The following is a 13,463-nucleotide window of genomic DNA, read 5'->3' as shown; positions in this document are numbered from 1 at the left end:
GAAAGCGAGGCTAAGCCGCTTATTTCCAGGTGTTGATATTTTATGTGATAGGTGTGGCTTATCACCGGTCAATCATGTTTTTTTTTTTTTAAATTTTGGTTTTTTTTTTTTTTTTTTACACTTTATCCCATATCATTTTCATACCATTTTTCAGTGTGCAACATATTGCATACACTTTTTTTAGGGCATTTTTGACTTTAATTGATAGGACAGCACAAGTGTAAAGGGAGGGGGGGGGGTGACATGCAGCAAAGGGCCGAGGCTGGAATCAAACCTGCAGCCGCTGCGGCGAGGACACAGCCTCCATACGTGGGGCGCCCGCTCTAACCACTGAGCCACCAGGCGCCCCACGAAGACATTTTTCAATCAAAATTAAATATATGTTAAAAGACATAAATGAACGATATCTCTGCCATAACGAGAGAAAAAAGAAAAAAAGGAAAAGTTGAAGAGATGCAGACAGGACTTTTTCTAATTTCTTGCTAATTTTTGGGTTGCTCGTTGCTTTCTTTCCATGTTTTTTTTTTTTTTTAAGGAAATCAAGCCAACTTACAAAAGTTTCAAAGGGTTAACTGGCAGGTAAGCAAACCAAAAAAATCAACAAAATCGTATTGCAAAAGGCATTTCAGGCAATCAACAAAGCTAGAAACAGGCCTTTCAAGGCCAACTAATTTGCAGGTTTCCAAGGGGTTAAAAAAGCAGGAAAAAAAGAGAAAGAAAAACACAGCTAAAATGGAAATTAAATCTGACCTACAAAAGCCTTTCAAGTGACTTTGGGGATGTTTGATAAGTGTCCAGCTCCTGTTGGGATGAGCTGAGTGACTGGAACAGTAATTGGCTAAACTCAGGTCGCTCTTGTATTTTCCACATGGCTTGATTGCATGAACTCGGTGCCCTCTGCAGCTACGACTGTTGTGTCTTGTCAGATTCGTGTCTGCACCGAGCGGCAGCTTCTGTACGCTGAAGCAAAGTTTGTTTGTAAAGCACCTTTTTATGCAGCTCAGTCACAAGGAGAAATGTGGGCATTGTACGTTTCTGAAAACCGTAGATCATTTTGATTAACGTGTCTAAAGTGGCGTGTGAGCTGTCTTCAGGAGGTGGAGGAGATGAACGATAGTTTTTCACCTGGATGAGACGCCTGCTGAGCTGCAGACTCTTCAAGAACAACAGTTTGAGATGTACAAACTAAATCTGTTGTTTCTGCTGTTTTTTGGTGTGTTCAGCCCCCAAACACGGCTGTTTTTAACCACCGCATTCTTAAAAGTTATACGCTGCATAACAGTGAAGCACCTGAAACACAAACCTGAGTAACCGTACAGATTCCTGCCAGAAAATGACTTTGGTAGAAGTAAACTAAGAGAATATTGCTTGAGTAAAAGTATTAAGGTTTCTGATATTCACTGTTCTTCAGAGTAAAAAGTAATTTTATTATATTAACCCTTAGGGACTGTTTGGCACATCTAATGAGCTTTTCAGTCTTCATTTTTTTTTTCATGCATATGGTTTACATTTTGGCAAGATTGTGTATTTTTGTTTGATCTTGGATTGATTGATTTCCAGCTCAGCTTCCACAATAAACACTGTGGAAACATAAATACATGCATGCTTGTATTATTTCTGGGTGTCATTCTGGACGCCCCACTTCCAGAGGCGACGTCCTCACTGCAGTGGCCGTGGGTTTGATTACAGCTGTCCTTTTTTGTAAAGACAAAAATCCCCAAACATAATCTAAAAAAAAAAAAAGTACAAGAAAATAACCTGAAATTTAGCTACAAAAAAGAACGTAAAAAAAACAAAACAAGGGAATGACCAAAGAAGTGATTTAAAATAAATATTGAATTGTGATAATTGTAAATATAGTTTTCTAGACATCATTTTTCCCATTTAATAATAATATTTACATAAAAATAAATATCAAAATCTACTAATTTATTGCTATTTGTGCAACATGTGTCACCACGTTGCTCATTGCTTTTTTCTTCATGTTTTTGAAAGAAATAAAACCAAATTGCTCAATTTGTTAAAAGAGTTTATTATGATAATAACTTCCCACAAAATGTTGCAGTCGTATTTGTAGAGTAGTGAAAGGAAAGAGAAAGAATTAAGAGAAAAAGCCGAAAAAACCAAAACGATTTAGCGGCGTTCGTACAGTCGTCGGGTAAACGCGGTTACCTCTGACCTCTGCTGTGAGTCTGTGAACTTGAGCGAAGGATCAGCGGGTTCGTCAGAAAGCTCGGTGCCCTGATGAAGCGCTGCGACTCCCATTGTTTCACACCCTGAAATAGTCTGCGGGGACCTGCGGCAACAATGGCCGCAGACAATCAGAGAGTGGCACCACGCACGCACATCAAGGGGCCGGCTGAAGTCAGCCGTTCAGTCGACTCGATTGAGTGGAAGCGGTCAGCGGCCGTCTGCTCGGCTGTCTGCTGGCTCATCAGTAATGAGGTGATGGTCAGTCGGGGTTAATGAGTTTAAAGCTCAGAGACGAACAGGGAGACGACTGATGGGACGTGCATTTGATGAGATAAGATAATGGTGCTTCTGTGCTCTTCCTTTCCTGTTAATTGAAGGCTATCGTCTCCTTAATGTGCGTCTGACTGTTTCTGTCTCTGTTTGGAGGCTCGAAATCGTCGCCAGAGGGGAAGCTGTCATTTTAACATTTTAACCACGCTCTAAAAACCCATGCTTTGGTCTCCTAGGAGACATAATTATCAAGTTAAAAATGTTTAATATACATAAATGCACAGCAACTTCAACTTCTGCACAACTGTACAATTCCTCCACTGCACCTTTTGCACATAGATTTTGTGTTTTTTATATTTTATTTTCATTTTAGATTTTTTTGTATTGCTTCCATATATTTATCTTAAACCTTATTCTGTTTAAATTGAGTATTTTATTCTTCCTTTATGTTAACTGTTTTGCAAGTCAAATTCCTTGTATATGTAAATGAACTTGGCAATAAAACCCAATTTTAAAATAACCATTTATCTACATTGTTGTACTCAAAAAGAAATCCTAGTCAATATTTTTTAATTAAATCTTAAGCATTTTTCTAATGGCAGCTTTTCATAATTTCACGTAATTCATTAAAAATAATTAAATTCAAATTAAAGTCACTCAGCCGCTCATTTCTTTTCCCTCACCTGCCCTTTCGTCATTTGCACACTCAGCACGTATTCATTCACTCTGCATAATTTCTGCATGTAAAACCTAAATAGATTCAGTTTGAAACAAAAAAAGAAAATTGTTTTTGTCTTAATTTAAAAACAAATAAACGTCAAAACAAGTCATCACGTGTTTGACAATTTTTTTTTTACGCTTTACATTTTTCATGTAAATGTAACTTTTTGTCTGTCTGCTTCTTTTTATAATCATTTCTCTATTTTCTTTTTATTTGAAATAAATTTCAAAATTAAAATTCACACAGCACCACAGCTTCTGAAAGCATTTACCAGAGCACCTATCAAATTTTCTTACACATTCTGGAGGCGACTGAAACTTAACGGGTGAATAATGGCGCTAATAATGCCAAAACTTGATTTTGTATGATAAAGGTGAGACAGGAAGATGTCAAAGGAACATGTCTTTGTCTTTGTCGCACGTGTCCTCTATGACCCCTCTGGGATCAAAAACTAGTGTTGGCAGTGATGAAGTTCATTGTTAGACTGAGTGAATAAAGCGCTGGTAAACTGGCTCAAATTCAAATGAACTCAGACACACCAGCATCTACTCGTGTGTGTGTGTGTGTGTGTGTGAGAACTCGTGCAGTATTTAATCGAACATTTGCCTTTTACGTTTTTGTTTTATTGCTGGATTGTTTGTGTTTTAATTGGTCCTGCATGTCCTCCCCAAACTCCAGACCTGATCCTTCATCCTCACACTCCACCTGACTCTCTGTGGGATAAAAGGGGAGAAAAAAGCATTGAAGTTATCCCGAAAATGGAAATTAAATCTGACCTACAAAAGCCTTTCAAGTGACTTTGGGGATGTTTGATAAGTGTCCAGCTCCTGTTGGGATGAGCTGAGTGACTGGAACAGTAATTGGCTAAACTCAGGTCGCTCTTGTATTTTCCACATGGCTTGATTGCATGAACTCGGTGCCCTCTGCAGCTACGACTGTTGTGTCTTGTCAGATTCGTGTCTGCACCGAGCGGCAGCTTCTGTACGCTGAAGCAAAGTTTGTTTGTAAAGCACCTTTTTATGCAGCTCAGTCAAAAGGGGAAATGTGGGCATTGTACGTTTCTGAAAACCGTGGATACTGTATGTTACATTTGTGGTTTTGCCCTTCGAACCTCCAGCGAATTGGCTTGATGAAAACTTAGGGAAGAGGAAGGAGCAGCTAAACAAAAAAAGCTCCCAAACTTTGGAAAATAATAAATAAAAACAAATTACTAGAAAAATACCTGAAAATGAGTGAAATATAAAAGTGATAGACGAAAATAAAAAAGACAAGAAAATTAGCTCAAGAAAGTGCTTAAAAAATGTTTTTCTTTTTTTCTGTAACCCAATTTTAATTTGTAAAAATACTATTAAAAATATCATTTTCTGGACATTTTCTCTTGTTTCTTGATAATTTCTAATAATAGAAATTTGGGAAGAAGGCACCGAGCAACTTATGAGAAATTTTCTCAAACTTAGTAAGAAATTAGTGAAAGAAGTTACCTGAAAATTACCTAAAAATAAATGTAAAAAAAAAAGAAAAATGAGCTCAACAGTGCTATTTTTTTCTTCTTTTTGGTAACATTATTTTAAATATTAAAAATATATATTTTTTGTCCCATTTTTGATAATTTACTAGTCACTGTTTACTGTTTTTTCATTTTAAGGGAAGTTTCTTGACAGGCTGCTTTTTTCCCGTGTTTGTCATGACAGATTTAGTGTGAGAGGGCGAGAGGGAGGGGATGACATGCAGTAAAGGGCTGCAGGCTGGAATCAATTTTCAGCCGTTGCGGCCAGGACGCAACCTTTGTATGGGGCGACTGCTCACCCAGATGAGCTACTGGGCGTCCTTTTTCTAGTGTTTTTCAAAGATCTCAATCCAGTTTTGGTACAAAGGTATGTGCCTCCTTCTGTGTCCATGACTGGACGACGTCAGATGAGAACGAATTCGGACAGAACCAATGGTGTTGTTATGACACTCCGGACCACATGAAACGCACAAGAGCAGCGTCACTTGAAAATCGCGGCTGGGCGGAAGCGGTTGCGTTTGCATAAAGCGCTGAGAAACAGCATCATGTGGTAACCCTGCTGATAACAACGTAATATAAGGAGTTTGAGGGTTTTTTTGTTGTTTTTTTTACACCTTACCATGTGCCTCTTTTGACTAAATGTAACCATCTGCGATTTTGTTGCCTGATTCTTACCACCAGTTCTGAGCGAGAACGCGTTGCGCAGTCAGCTCATAAACTACATCACTTTAGAAACGTTGATGATGCATATGAAACATAACGTGGTTTGCAGATACGTACAGTGCCAACTTCTCCCTCAGCCGACTGATTGGTCTTGCATGTTGCAAATTTGGTGCAGACGTGATGCACTCTGATAAAGTGCACGGTGTCACCACAGAGTGAGGGCATGTGAAGTTCAGCAGAGCCGCGACTCATCTGATGTGGCTTTTGAAGTTACTGTTATCTCGGAGCCTGCAGACGGATCACGAGTTGAACAGCTCTTTGTTCAGAGAGATGGTTTTAACCTTGAACTGATAAGTATTTTTTTTTTAACCTCAACATGCTCCCTTTGGCCTGTGAAATATGCTGATCATTACACTTCTTTGCTTTTATGTCTTGATGAAAAAAAAAGCTTTTTAGTTGCTTCTGAGGTTCTTGGAAATAAAATGCAGGGTTTCCCACACATAACTTAATTGTGACCGGCTGCTACAATTAAAATATCTGCCACCATGAAGAGATTTTCTATATTTAGAGCTGGACTGTTCATAAAGAGCACTATTGCTGTGTTCGGTGATGCATCGCACCACACTGTTGGATTGAGAGCGTACTCTGGGCACAGAAGGAGCAGACATGTTGAAAGTGAAACAAAAGCAAGAATTCTGTCGGGTTTCAAAGTTTGCATTCACTTGCAGCAGCTGCTCCTCTCATCTATCGCTCTGAACCGAGTAAGATATTTTTCTGTGAACAGTCTGGTGGTAAAACTTGTCATTTTCTTTAACTTAAATTGGTTAGTGATCAAATTAACAATGAAACAGACATTGGCCATTTCTTCTACAAGTTGTTAATTCATCCTTGAAAGCAAAACTTGTAATTAGTTCTTAAGAGAGAAAAAAGAAAAAATACAAGAAAATTTCCTAAAATTAGCAAAAACAAAACAAAACAAAACAAAACAAACAAACAAAAAAAATTCAAATAAATGGGGAAGTTACAAAAAATGGGAAAAAAACTACTTAAGAACTGTAATAATTCTGTAAAATAATTTTAAATATTTAATTATTCAAAAAAATTATTATTCTCTGAACAATTTTCCATAGCTTTAAAAAAAAATCGAATGCTTGCAATTTGTGGGACATTTCTGCCAAGTTGCTCATTGCCTTTTTTCTCCATGTTTTTGAGAGAAATCAAACCAATTTAGGGTTGATTACATGTGAAAGGCGTCTGAGGGGAGCACACGAAAAGTGAGGACGACACAGGTTTTAAAGGGTTAAAACTACTGTAATGTGCAGGATATTGGTCGTTTTCCATCGTAACATGCCGTGCAAAGTTAGTGCATTTCCAGCTTGTGTGCAGTTTTCTGCTCTGAAATGATTCGAACACAGCAGGTTGACTGTGCGACGTCGTGTTTACGATGTTGTTTTTTATGACTCCGTATGCTCCGCCTGTGGTGTTTTTGTTTGCTTTGTATATGTAGTGTAGACGCTATACGTGCATCACTGTGTTACCGTATGATTGTGAGCATTAGACAGAAGAAGCCAAACTCCTCTGATGTCCTAATATGGTTTGTTGTGCTGCTCTCTTTGGACCACAGACTGAACTTCTGGACTTTCTGTCTGTTTGAGATTTGACTTAAAAAAATGAGTCATTCCAGAGCAGAGCAGACGGCCAGAAAAAGAAACCGTATCCTTGGAAAGTTACCCAGAGTTCTGCTCGCTGACATGATTTTCTGCAGGTGTCACGTTGTGTTTGGAGGCAACAGTTTGCCACCTTTCTATGATGGATAAATAAAATAAAAAAACATGTACGTGAAAAACAACAACAAAAAAACACTGTACATGAACTGAATGGAATTTGGATATAATAATCATGATTATTCAGAATCTCCACCAGAAGCTCGACTGAAATAACAGAGTGGGATTTAACCACAAAAATGTTCAGATAACATCATTTTTTTTAAAAAAAAAGGCAACATCTACTGGGAAAAGGTAAGATGCATTGGATAAAATCATTTTTGAAAAGTAGAATTTATCAGAAAAAAAGATATTTAAAAAGGAGAATTTACTGGATAAAAACGTGTTTAAAAAAAGTCTGGATAAAATCTTGATTTAAGAAGTAAAAATAATTTTATAAAGTAGAATTTACTGGATAAAAACATGATTAAACTCCTACAGATAAGTAGAGGAAAATTTAAATTTAATTTAAAAAAAATGGGATTGGTAAACTTGCACAAAGACGGCAAGAAAGTGTATTTTTTCTCTAAAATTTTATTCTAGTTACATATGGATCGATATTCTTGTTTGATTGTGTTTGGGTTTGGAGTTTTGTGCCACATAATTGACTTTGACTCGTTAAGTACAAAAGTAATCCTAAAGAACTACAGCTGCCGACTCTGTGCTGCTGAACTACAGAGATGTTAGACTGGACCAGGAAGCACACTGATAAACGGACTGATGGGAGGAAAATAAAAAAGGGTGTAAAAATAAAAAGGTTGGCCAAGAGGTCAGAATATATAAAATCCTCCCCCTAACACTCGTGCTCGTGTGTGTGTGTGTGTGTGTGTGTGTGTGATGTACAGTAGATTCATCACCAAAGATGCTGTACTCAGCCTCACATCTGTGCTACTCTAATTCCAACATATACGCACAGCATTAACTTTGCGAAGCTGTTTCAACTTGAAAATGACACGTGACGTTACCTTGTTTTCTTTAAGCGTTCACAACTTCAGTAAACCAAGTCAGTCTGACTTAACTTTGTGACAAACAGGATTTTGCTAATGATTAATTTAGGATTTCTCCGAGTTTGTTTTGGTCACATGTTTAAGGAAATACAAACATGCAGAATACAGCAAGTACCGCACGGTAAACCTGGTTAACTGAAGCTGCTTAAACTTAGAAAGATTAATTAAACGGGTCATTTTTAAGGTGCAACAACGTCTCCAAATTAAGTAAATACAACTCGATTTTAAGGAAACTACAATTAGAAATGAAGTAAACAAATTAAGAAAGAAAGTTACCAGGTAATTTAACCTCGTAAAAATTTGCCTTTTGCAGAATAAATGCTACAGCTGAAGGGTGTGGCTTCGGCACACCTTTTTCTACTGTTTGTTTCTTATGAAACATGTATGTTTTTTGTGAGATTATAAATGATTGTTTGCACATGCAGTGATGCGTCTCTGTGGATGTTTTGGGGAAGATGGGGACTCTGTGATGTTGTGTCTTGGTCACCTGTAGGTGGACAAAAAAAAAACGCACCCGAGACAGAAATTGGGGTTTGATTGTTGGGAAATTATTTTTAACTTGTGACGTTTTGTTTTGGCCAAAAGAGAAACAACAACTGAGTTAACGTGAGGAAATGAAAATAATGACCTGCCTCCACGTCTTAGAGCGGTTGTTCACTTTAAGGTAAAAACAAATCATCATCTATTAAAACCTTCATGTGGAGCGTCTGCAGCTCCAATGTGGCTCCAAACACGTAGCATCCAAAGTTCACTTTACATTTTACTCAACAGAAATCCAAATAAAAAAGGAGTTAGTTAAACAAACACACCAAAAGTCGTGATTCACCGCAGTCAGAATAAGAAACATTTAAATATTGTAACCTTCACTTGAAAACAGCAGAATAATATCTATCAGAACTGCAGGACACAAAGAAAACTGATTTCTAAAGCAGTAAAAAACAGATGTAAAAACATTTACAGTGTCTCTGTGTTTTTTTAGGAACAGCTCACATTTGGCTTAAGCAAAGGTTGTTATATTAATAATGTGAATGTTGAAATTGGACAATAAAAAAGAGTGAAAAAACACAACATGCTGACCTTTTACTGTGTTTTCTGATGAAGTAAATGACTCAAACCAAAAACAACCTGATGCACCGAGTTATCATTTTGTGTCCATGTTTCTCGTTTTGACTTTCACTGCTGTTAAAATTATGATAATTTCTCTTTTCCTTGTTTTCTATTGTGTGTGTGTGTGTGAGTGTATTTATAAGAGGCTTTGGATTCAAATCTTTTTCTTCTTTTTTTGCCTTTTTTTCTTCTTGTTATTTTTATGATTAATGTTATTGTTGTTATTATTTTTTATTTGGTATTATAGAGTATTTAACTGTGTGAATAAAAAAACCCAACAACTCTGAAATCAGAGTGGGTCTCTTTTTTAAGTACTTGTTTTAAATCGTATAGTCAGCATTATGTCTAGAAAGCTGTAGAGATCTTTGGCACGTATGTTTGGTCGGATTCTTTGCCTGCTTCGATTTATTTGATTTTTTAGAATTTAAATAACGATTAAATTGTTTTTTGTATTGTATTTTTCCTGTGTAAGATTTTTTTTATTAGATAATAATACGCTTTTTATTTATAGAGTATTTTTATAGAGTTTTTTTTATAGTATTTTATAGAGAAAAAAAAGTTTAAAAATGTATTTTTTTGGGACAGTATTTCTTTTTGTCCTTTTAATGAATCATCTACCTTTAGACATTTTCAAACACAAAAAAATCACTTTTCATGCTCTCCTGAGGTGAGATTTTTCACAAATGTAGGCGTGATATTGGACATTTTTAAATTGACGCTTAATAACTTCATAGAAAACACAACAGTTCTCTGTATTTGTTCTAAAAAGCTTATTATGCTGTAACGTGTGAGTATAAACGACGCAGCCGTTTTTGTTTTTTCGCATCACTAAACAAAGTGCAGCTGTAACCTCCTCCCGTGTGTGCTCTCCGTGCAGGAACAGCTCGGAGCGGCGTAAGGAGAAGTCCCGGGACGCAGCTCGCTGCAGGCGCAGCAAAGAGACGGAGGTTTTCTACGAGCTGGCTCACCAGCTGCCGTTACCTCACAGCGTCAGCTCCCACCTGGACAAGGCCTCCATCATGAGGCTGGCTATCAGCTTCCTGCGCACACGCAAGGTGCTCGCCACAGGTACGAGCCCGCTGCCACACACACACGCACACACACGCACACACACACGTTTGGTGCGTTTAAATGTGACTCAGTGAGGAAAGTATATGACCTGTGAGTGTGTCGGTATGGATGACTAATCCTCCAGTAAAGTGGGGAGGTGTTTGTCGCACTTCTTCTCCTTCCTTTCGTCTTCTTTAAAATTAGAAACTGAGGAAGCTCGACAAAGAAACGGGTCTATTGTTCTGAAATTCCTCCGCCGTCACGAAAATGAGATCAGAGAAGAACAAAATTAAACAACTGCAGCAGCGTCAGTGGCCGACGCTCGTAAAGACATTATTTTTCATTTAACAGGTTGTCTATTTGGTTTGGACAGCAGAGGAGGAGGTGACATCCTTCAGCCCTTACATATATTTCATTTTCCTTGTAGTTCATTAAAACACAGATCTGCAGTCATTAATTAAGCCTTTGAAAATTGTGAAAATTGTCTTGATTTCTTGCAAAAACGAAAGAAGAAATGACCCAAAAACTTAGCAAGAAATTTCTAAAAAAGTACATGAAAAATGAAAATTAGTTGAACCAAAAAAAGCAAAGAAAAAAAAAACAAGGAAATTACCCTGGGAAAAAGATGTTATAAAAAAAGGAAAAAGGGGGAAATTACTTGGAAAAAAGTGCTGAAAATTACAAGAAAATTACCTACCATTTAGTGAAATAAAATTTGAAGTAAAAAAAGGGAAATTACTTTGGAAAAGTGCTTAAAAATTATAATATTTTTATGAAATAATTCCCCTTGACATTTTCCCTAGCTTTGTTATTTTAAAATGCTTTGTGTGTAAAATTTCACATCAAGTTTGTCATTACCTTTTTACCTATTTTGTTGTTTTGTTTCTGCACCAGTTTGCTCAGAGTTCAAAGGTGAAATACTTGTGAAAGGTATCTGAAAACAGCATAAGAAACGTGATTTCTCTCCAGGTTTCAAAGGGTTAAACCTTAGCTACAACCATCAAAGTGAATGATTAAACGTATTAATATTCACAGCTCTGTGCACCTTTTTGCCTTTTTTTGACGTCATCGTTACATCGTGGAGAAAGACTGATATACACTTCCACGTGTTTTTGATTGCTCGTGTTTTTGTTTAATCTGATTATAATCTGTCATTTCAAATGAGGTTCTGTGGCACTGAACAATAATCGGCCGCTCAACAAGTTATTGTAACAAGCCGTCGCTGGAACAGGAAATTATTCTGATTAATAAGAGAGTTTAATCTTATCTACAAATCTTCACACAGCCATCTGGCATTTTCTGCTGCTGTTATTCTCTTCCGACTTTATGTAACTTCTGATGGCCGTCTCATTGTCTTATAAGAAACTGCTCTGCTTTGTGTGGCGGGGAAACGGTGATGTATACAGTCAACAACAATGCTGAGCGCCACTTCCTGTTTCTTTTGATTCAATGAGCATCATCAATTAGAGAATGAAGCAATTAATCTTTAGTTATAAACCAGCTTTTATATCGCAAGCTTTATAGTTAAACACAAAAATAATTACGGGCAAAAAAACGTTTGAGCAAAACTGTTAAAAGATTGAAAAGAAATTAGAAATGGAAAAAAGATTTTTTTAAAAATTATATTTTATGTTTACTCATTTTTATGTTACTTAATTGGATATGGGATCTCCTGCAATATAAAAAACAGTATTAAATAAATTAATGTCTGCAGTTCATAATTTTGTCATCATAAAAAGAGAGCAAATTTTGTTAATGAAATTTTGCCGAAAAACAGCAAAAAATTAGTAAAAAGTTATAATAAAATAACCTGAAAATAAGCAAAATAAGAGAAGTAAAAAAAAGTATAAAATTAACAAAAAAATGACCTTAAAAAAGTTCAAAAACAAACAAACAAACCAAAAAAAAGACTTTTTTTTTCTCATTTTTCCCCGCTGTAACATAATTTGCAGTTTTGTGTGGCGTTAAAGGGCCACTGTTTCAAAAATTAGAAAAATAATCCCACAAAAACAGAACATGTTTTCTTGCTTAGCCCCAGCTGGTATCTAATTCTGCATATTTTCAGTTTCACATGCAAAGATTTTGAGATTTCTGCCTCTGAATATTCAGCTTCCAGCACGACACAATGAAGGTAAATGAAACTTTGTGATGCTCAGAGCAGTGAAAAATGAAGTCAGAAAGGACTTTTCCGGATACAGTGTCCCTGTGACGCAGAATAATTCACAAAATGAGTCAACTGATCCTTTAAATTCACAATATAAAGGACATAATTCCTGGAAATCTTGAATGAGAGACACCCTCACAGACAAAGGAGGGTTCAGGGGAAGGGAGGACAAAAGAGATGAGGAGGGATGAAGATGTAGAAAACATTATTGAAGGAGGAGAGGAAGAGGTCAGTGAGTCAGTGAGGAAGGAGAGAGTGTATAAGGAAAGCAGTGGGTGCGAGGGGAGGACAGGGGAGGACAGGGGAGGACAGGGGAGGACAGGGGAGGAGAGGGGAGGACAGGGGAGGACAGGGGAGGAGAGGACGGGGAGAGCCGTGCGATGCAGCGGCAGATAAAGCGTTATCAGGCCGGTCTGATTGCTCCGTGATGGAGGGAGAGATTTGGGAGGAAACACAGAGCTCTGCCCATCGTTCAGCTGATGCTGGCATTACCCCCGCTAGCCATAACACCCGGCTGCCTTGGCGCCAAACATGCACGCAAACACACACACACACCCACTGCTACACACACACACACACACACACAGCTTCACATATATGCACCGGAGAGCACATGTGCAAGCAGCTGTAGGGAACACCTTTCTTATGTAATGTCAGCTCAGCTGGGACCCAAAGGTCTGCAGTGATTTACTTTGTTTTTCCATAAACCGGCAAATTACGGAAATTAAAATTGCGCTTATTAAATACGCCTAATGGAAACACGTCAGTTTAAAAAAAATGCCATTTATCGCAAAAAGGTTTCATGCTCACATGCAATTCAAAAAAGCTATATTTTCCAAAACTGCATGGAAATGTTTTAGCTTTTCTAGGTCATATGATGCTATGTCTATGTGCTTGTCAGTATGAACTGGCTCCCATGATGCAGCAGGAGCTGCAAGAGCTGTTATTGCAACACATAACTCTGAGAAAGTTGAGCGGATCATCCAGAAGTTTTTTAATCCACAATTCCTCTGTGAAA

The 13,463-nt window shown here is 37.4% G+C and overlaps 1 protein-coding gene across 1 annotated transcript in view; it reads left to right on the top strand.

The window, feature by feature from the left end:
* Window positions 1–13,463, top strand: part of epas1b (endothelial PAS domain protein 1b) — a 95,743-nt gene that overhangs the window by 22,980 nt on the left and 59,300 nt on the right. The window contains exon 2 of the mRNA XM_088086203.1: window positions 10,109–10,299. Coding sequence (XP_087942329.1) covers window positions 10,109–10,299 — 191 coding nt within the window. The remainder of the gene's footprint in view (window positions 1–10,108; window positions 10,300–13,463) is intronic.

This window comes from Plectropomus leopardus, chromosome 13 (assembly GCF_026936395.1).
Source record: "Plectropomus leopardus strain MGB_pleo_1.0 chromosome 13, ASM2693639v1, whole genome shotgun sequence".
Lineage (NCBI taxonomy): Eukaryota > Metazoa > Chordata > Actinopteri > Perciformes > Serranidae > Plectropomus > Plectropomus leopardus.
The sequence above is the reverse complement of the archived record's forward strand: the minus strand, read 5'-3'. Positions and strand labels throughout refer to the sequence as shown.